This window comes from Gossypium hirsutum, chromosome A13, assembly GCF_007990345.1.
Source record: "Gossypium hirsutum isolate 1008001.06 chromosome A13, Gossypium_hirsutum_v2.1, whole genome shotgun sequence".
Lineage (NCBI taxonomy): Eukaryota > Viridiplantae > Streptophyta > Magnoliopsida > Malvales > Malvaceae > Gossypium > Gossypium hirsutum.
In genome coordinates this window covers 93,982,275-93,988,998 of record NC_053436.1, presented here as the reverse complement: position 1 = coordinate 93,988,998, position 6,724 = coordinate 93,982,275, and the positions used below count along the sequence as shown (strand labels likewise).

The 6,724-nt window shown below is 33.9% G+C and overlaps 2 protein-coding genes across 2 annotated transcripts; both read left to right on the top strand.

The window, feature by feature from the left end:
• The first annotated feature begins 247 nt into the window (after nucleotides 1-247).
• Nucleotides 248-2,769, top strand: LOC107895217 (V-type proton ATPase subunit e1). The gene is made up of 4 exons (XM_016820484.2): nucleotides 248-438; nucleotides 525-652; nucleotides 1,298-1,345; nucleotides 2,421-2,769. Exons 2-4 carry the CDS (start codon nucleotides 555-557, stop codon nucleotides 2,485-2,487), a joined length of 213 nt encoding a protein of 70 aa, XP_016675973.1. The 5' UTR covers nucleotides 248-438; nucleotides 525-554; the 3' UTR covers nucleotides 2,488-2,769.
• Nucleotides 2,770-3,038: 269 nt separating this feature from the next.
• On the top strand, nucleotides 3,039-6,048 carry LOC107895218 (cell division protein FtsZ homolog 1, chloroplastic). Its single transcript, XM_016820485.2, has 6 exons — nucleotides 3,039-3,668; nucleotides 4,223-4,322; nucleotides 4,435-4,664; nucleotides 4,797-4,964; nucleotides 5,234-5,467; nucleotides 5,647-6,048. The coding sequence occupies exons 1-6, from the start codon at nucleotides 3,423-3,425 to the stop codon at nucleotides 5,911-5,913; spliced, it is 1,245 nt and encodes a 414-aa protein (XP_016675974.1). The 5' UTR covers nucleotides 3,039-3,422; the 3' UTR covers nucleotides 5,914-6,048.
• Nucleotides 6,049-6,724: the final 676 nt, after the last annotated feature.

Sequence of the window (6,724 nt, the reverse complement as noted above, 5' to 3'; positions counted from 1 at the left end):
ACTATTTCTACCGTTAAAAATTGCGTTACTGACAAAATAATCAAATAATTACATGTGGTATGCCACGTGTGCCTCATTCTAATATATAAGGATCGATCTTTAATAGTAAAAATAGATGAATTTTTTTAACAGAAGAATCATTGTGTTCTTTCATTTAATATATAAGAACTAATTTACTAGATGAAGCAAAATATAATCTACTCAGTATAATATAAATATTTAAGTCAATTTATTTCAAAATTGGGCCATTTAGTCCAATACGGCCGAATATTAGCCAATTTAGTTTAATTTGGGTCGTTGATGAATTTATCGGCTTTTTCAAGATCCGCTACTTAAAATCTAAAATCTCAATTCAGACGAAGCTTCCTATTTCTAATTAAGATCTCAATTACAGTTATTTTCTCGGATTTCTTTTTTTTTTCAGAAACCAAGGAGAAGGTAATTGGAATTATATTCGATCTCCAAATTTATTTTGGTTCTTTGCTGAGCCTCATATCTTAGTTTTGAGGTTTTTTTTTCTGCAGGAATTATTGTGTAAAACCGAGATCTGAGATATGGGTTTCTTGGTAACAACCCTAATTTTTGCTGTGATTGGGATAATTGCATCTCTTTGTACCAGAATCTGCTGCAACCGAGGTCCCTCTGCTAATCTGTAAGTGCCCTTTAAAAATTTCTCTCCCTCTCTCTTTTAAAGAATTAAATTTGCTATTCTATTAGACTATTAGCTTCTTCTTTTTTTAATGTAAATTTCATATGCTAAAAATTTTAGTATTTTTTTCTCAATCTGGGTTTCATGTTCCTTTAATTATGTTTAAAGGGCATATTTTGATTGGTATATGAATGAAATATGCTTCAATTTGGCAATAGAAGTGAATAGCGAGTTATCACTGTGAACCAGTGTTCAGTTGTAGGTGATGTGGTTGTTAACTCTGAACTTGAATGAATTTTATCTCCTATCATTGTGTTGGGTGGTAATCTATCAAGCTGATCTTTAACGATTTTCATTATGTAGTACCATTTTATGTTACTCTGAGTGTTCATTTTTTCTTGAAATGCCTGTGCTCAAATCCAGACATGATATCCAAGGACTCTCCAAATATATGTTAAAACTTGAAAAAAATGAATATAACCATATTGAACCATTATATACCATATAACTTGTTTTGTCATCTAGGTTCTAAAGATTGGGTTGGGAATTCTTTTGTTGGGTTGTTATCCCCTGCCAATGAGATTAATGCCTTCTTAGATTTCCTTGTAGCTACTCGTTGAAAACCATTTTTCTTGTTGCTTTTTGCAGGCTCCATCTAACATTGGTTATCACAGCAACTGTCTGTTGTTGGATGATGTAAGTTTATGTTTGTTTTACAATTTATCTTTCTTCATAGTAGCTTGATCTTTATTTTATTTTATTTTTTAGACACAGTTCATCTTAAAAGTTTGATGATTATTAACATTGGAATCTGGTTAGCCATGTTAATTTTTTCCCAGATTTTGTTTAGATAAACAGTATAATATAATGTCACTTCTCAATTCCTTTCTTCCTCTCATTTGTGCAGCTGGAAATTGTTTTTCTTCAAGGCGTGTGTGTGTCTCTATGTATATATATATTCTAGTATTAGGATATTGACATATGGTAAATTTGAACGGCATTGCAAAGACCTAATTCTAAGCTGTTTGTAAAGAATTGTCGTAAAACTTGGAATAATTTCTTGTCTAGCATTTTGATTAGATTCTTTGGCTATGAATTCACCGAATAGGATACCTTTTAATGGCTGAGCTTGTTATGTACCATGATTTGTTATGTTACGTAATGCTGCCAATGTATGAGAGTTTGATGTATGTTTGTGGAATAAGCTGGGTTAAGGGTTTCCAGGGCAGATGATAAAGCTCCTAATTTTATCATTTAAAAGAACAGTAAATATGTTTTACTTCTTCCTTTGGGACTCTTGAATGCTTGTATAGTATTCATACAAATGATGTACGTCTTACATTCATCACATAAATATGCATCCTTTCATAGATTATTGAACCTCCAAGCATGCATTCTTCCTTTCTTCCCTCCCTAATACTTATTACGAACTTCTGTTTATGGTGCGTAATTCCTCAATACCTAAGAAGTAAGTTTGCCTAGTTGCTCGCTTACTTTCCAGCAGTGCTTTTTCTTTCTGGCGCCAGGATTTGAGTGAGGAACTTGACTTGGAGGCAAAACAGGATTTCCAAGACTATATTAAGCCAAGGTTTTAGGACCTCATTTGTTTTCAGGGAAGACCTATGTGGGGCATCTTTTGGGTGTGGGATGCTCGTTCATCAAGTTATTCTGATGAAACTAATTTTATCATGTAGAGCACTTAGTAGTAAGCAAACATTGTCTTATTTAATTGTCTTTCTAGTTTATAATATCAATTCTTTTCCTTTGATAGGTGGGCAATTGTATATCTTGCACAAATGAAACCACTCATTGTCCCCATTTTGAGTGAAGGGGAATAAAGTTCTTTACACATTATGTTTCAGAACCGAGAACGTGATTGTGAATCGACCACTGAGGAGCATCTGAATTGAGCTTATGATGGATGATTTTTGTGTCTTCTGGTGTTTGGTTCTGTATGTAGCCCGAATTTGAGCATGAACTTTAAAGTTTGTGTTGGCACTTGTTATCAGTTTCTCATTTGTTATATTATCATCTTTTATTCAATTTTCATAAAAATTAGTGTTCTATGGGACATTAAGAGATTTTGGTAAAATAAAAGATTATACATCTTTTGAGAATAATAGCAACGCCTTGTGTTGTTTTGATGTATCAAATATATAGAAAATTTAAACATATTTGTATTCAATCTTCACACTCAATTTACCTACCATCTAACCTTAAAGGGAAAAAATATAATTTAATTGATTAATATGTTTTATATTTAAAGATGATATTTAATAAGCTGATCACCTGAATTTATATTTAGAAATCATTCATCACTAGTTGAACAAGATTTTATGCCCATAATTTTTAAGATAATATCTTGAAACGTTTAATTTTCAGTTGAGACTTATCCTCTTTTCAAATTTTTCTTCTCAGTTCTTATTTCCAACTATCTTAAAATCGTATTTTCGACATCAATTTGATTTTTTTTTAAATAATAATGAGTGAAAAAATATTTGAGGTAATATATGAAATAGAAGACCAAACGCTGTCGTTGTGACGTTCTATTGTTAAAACCTGAGTCCGCTAAAAGAAAGTGTCATCCAATCTGTTGCAACTTGCAAGTGGTCTCTCAGAAATATTTTCCCAACACATGAAATTCTGAAATTTTACTGAAAATCTATCTAAAACCCTAAAAGCTTCTCTCTTTTCTTCTCCATTCAATCAAATATCATTTAAAAAGAAAACCCTTTTTTTTGGCAGTTTTTTCCCCTTGTTTTCCTTGTCAAAAATGGCAACACTTCAAGTAACAAGCCCAAAGGAATTGATATCAATAACCGCTTCTTCTTCTTTGTTTTCTTCAAGACTACGTTCTTCTTCAAAAAATTCATTGAAGAAAAGCTTTTTGAGGACGCGTCACCGTTTTGGAGGGATAGCCTGTTCATTTGCTCCAATGGAAACTGCCAAGATAAAGGTGGTCGGTGTTGGTGGAGGTGGTAACAATGCTGTTAATCGAATGATTGGTAGCGGTTTACAGGTTGGTTTTCAGCTTTCTCATTTGCGTTTTGTTTAACGTCTGCAAATTTTGTGAAATTTTGTGGGCTATTTTGCCTCAAAACTCAGGAATGTTGTTTTTTTTCCAGAGTGGTTTTAGCTTGAGATTTGAAAAATGGAGGATTGTTGGGGATTTCCCCATTTTTGGACTCAAAAACTTGAAATGGTTTTGCTGGTGGGTTAGCCTGTATTTTGATTTGATGGCTTCTGATTGTCAATTTGAGAAGTTAGGACATTGAGTTTAAGAATTTCACGTTTTCGTTTGTACAAAATCATTGACATTTGGACAATTAGTTTTTCATGATTAGTTTATGGTTTTTATGTGAATTTGCCGTTGTTCTACGTGAGCTAAAAATTTGTCTCTTGTTGTCCCTTTTACTGAGATTTTGGTAGGTTGAATTTAAACCGCATGTATGAAGGTAATGCAAATGATAATTGAAAGGACTTAGGTGTTGAATACATTAATATAGCCACAATGTTTTATTTTTTATTTTGGAGGCAATTACTGATGTTATTGTTGCTTTGTTCTGGAACTAGGGTGTTGATTTCTATGCAATAAACACAGATTCTCAAGCACTATTACAGTCCGCTGCCGAGAACCCACTTCAGATTGGAGAGCTTTTGACTCGTGGACTAGGTCGCTCTTGTTTGATCAATGGAAACATCATTTTGTTTCTTGTGATTGGTTGTAGGCTATCTACTTTGCTTTATATTTGGTTGATGATGTGAATCAATTGACTGACATGTAGGCACTGGTGGAAATCCACTTTTGGGTGAACAAGCTGCTGAGGAATCTAGAGATGCCATTGCAAATGCTCTTAAGGGATCAGATCTTGTCTTCATAACTGCTGGCATGGGCGGAGGCACTGGGTCTGGTGCTGCTCCAGTTGTTGCTCAGATAGCCAAGGAGGCTGGTTATTTGACTGTTGGTGTGGTAACCTATCCCTTCAGCTTTGAGGGACGCAAACGAACTGTGCAGGCATGTCCATTTAACTCCTCCATGCAATGCTCTGGATAGTGGGAGATGTTATAACTGTCAATAAGTTGATATGCTGCTAAACTTTTGATCATTTTAATGTCTAAATAATTGTCTTTATCTCTATATTTGCAGGCACTGGAGGCTATTGAAAAGTTGCAAAAGAATGTTGATACTCTCATAGTGATTCCCAATGACCGTCTGCTTGGTATTGCTGATGAGCAGACACCTCTGCAAGATGCTTTTCTTCTTGCTGATGATGTTCTGCGCCAAGGTGTACAAGGAATTTCAGATATAATCACGGTCTCTGATTCTCTCATATGCAAGCTAGATATTCTTAGATTGGACCCTTTTTAGAGGTTTTAGATTCAGCTTCACCATTCCAATTAACAATCATGACCTTTGGTCTTGCAATAACTATTGAATATATATGGCGATGCATTTATCATCTTGGCCATAAATGATTAAATGCTTGAACCATTTGAAACTTGGTTTTATGATTGTTATCCCTGTGAAGTATTTATGGTTTTGAGATTTGTCTATTATTGAAATTTCTTCATTTCATTTTGCAGATACCTGGATTGGTGAATGTGGATTTTGCAGATGTTAAGGCAGTCATGAAAGATTCTGGAACTGCGATGCTTGGGGTAGGAGTTTCGTCTAGCAAAAACCGTGCAGAAGAAGCGGCAGAGCAAGCAACTTTGGCTCCCCTAATTGGATCATCAATTCAGTCTGCTACTGGTGTGGTATATAATATTACTGGAGGAAAAGATATAACCTTGCAGGAAGTTAATAGAGTATCACAGGTATTATGTTGTACGGAACAATTGATTTCTTGTTTGCTGATTCGATTTTAACAGGTTTATGGAAATTGAAATGCATGCATTTTATGTTATATTCTTCTAATTTTCGGATGTGGTTGTAGTCTGTAGATATTAACCAGAAATTCTTTTTGTAATCTGTATTAGTTTTTGTTGATTTTCAGGTTGTGACTAGTTTGGCTGATCCTTCGGCTAACATCATATTTGGTGCTGTTGTCGATGACCGCTACAATGGGGAGATCCATGTGACTATTATTGCTACAGGCTTCTCACAGTCATTTCAGAAGACATTATTAACTGACCCCAAGGCTGCAAAACAGAATGACAAAGTTGCAGGGGGACAAGAAAGAAAGGGGATACCCTTACCCCTCAAACCATCTTCCCCTTCAACTGTTCCGTCCGGATCATCTCAACGAAGGCTATTCTTTTAATTTCCCTGATCTCTTCTTTCTACCTGCTTTTTGCTGTTAGATGTGTAAAGATCTTGAAGCTCATGAGTCTTTAGTTGCCATTTGTTTTATATGATTGTGCGCCTCTTCAATAATTAACGAGTTTTTGAGTCCAAAGTAGATATGTCCATGTTTAAATAGCAAACTGGTATGAAGACATGAACCTGAAATGCCTCTAGATAAAGAGCTTGTGAATTTTATCACATGGATTAAATTTACGTAGCTCATTTTTCTTGAGATAAGATGTGGCTAGGAAGATCATGATAACTTACACGAATTTCTATGGAAAGTTCAGAGAAGAGGGGAAGTTGCGAGTTTTTAGTTGTTACATGCAATGTTTTAAAAATCGAACCGGTTGAGTCTAGTTTTGGTTCAACTGGTTTAATTATAAAAAGTAATTATTATATTTTTATTCTTTTGACCATTGAATTTAACGAGTAGGTCTATGTTAGTCTTTGAATTTTTTTTCGTTCAAGTTTATTGTGTTAATGACCAAAAAAAAAAAAGGGATAATAAACTTTTGGTCATAAGTAAATTCACATTGGTTGTTGAACTTACAACTAGATTCCCTTTGGTACTTGGTACTTTTTTTAGTTCATTTTTAACACTCGAATTTGACAATTAGGTTTATTTTAATCTTTAAACTTGAAAACCTAAAAGTTTGATAACGTGATACTTTGAATTTGAAAAGTAAAAATAAAATGTAAACTCAGTTTTACTTGCCTTTTTAGATTTTTATGAATTTTTAATTATTTAATTATTATTGGTCTGATGGTCGGACTGATCAAACTAA

Excerpts from the sequence above, each read along its gene's own strand:
- LOC107895217 (XM_016820484.2), top strand. The coding sequence starts at position 555 with ATGGGTTTCTTGGTAACAACCCTAATTTTTGCTGTGATTGGGATAATT. Across the intron at positions 653-1,297 it reads CGAGGTCCCTCTGCTAATCT|GCTCCATCTAACATTGGTTA; the intron begins GTAAGTGCCCTT and ends TGCTTTTTGCAG. Across the intron at positions 1,346-2,420 it reads ACTGTCTGTTGTTGGATGAT|GTGGGCAATTGTATATCTTG; the intron begins GTAAGTTTATGT and ends TTCCTTTGATAG.
- LOC107895218 (XM_016820485.2), top strand. The coding sequence starts at position 3,423 with ATGGCAACACTTCAAGTAACAAGCCCAAAGGAATTGATATCAATAACC. Across the intron at positions 4,665-4,796 it reads GACGCAAACGAACTGTGCAG|GCACTGGAGGCTATTGAAAA; the intron begins GCATGTCCATTT and ends CTATATTTGCAG. Across the intron at positions 5,468-5,646 it reads AAGTTAATAGAGTATCACAG|GTTGTGACTAGTTTGGCTGA; the intron begins GTATTATGTTGT and ends GTTGATTTTCAG.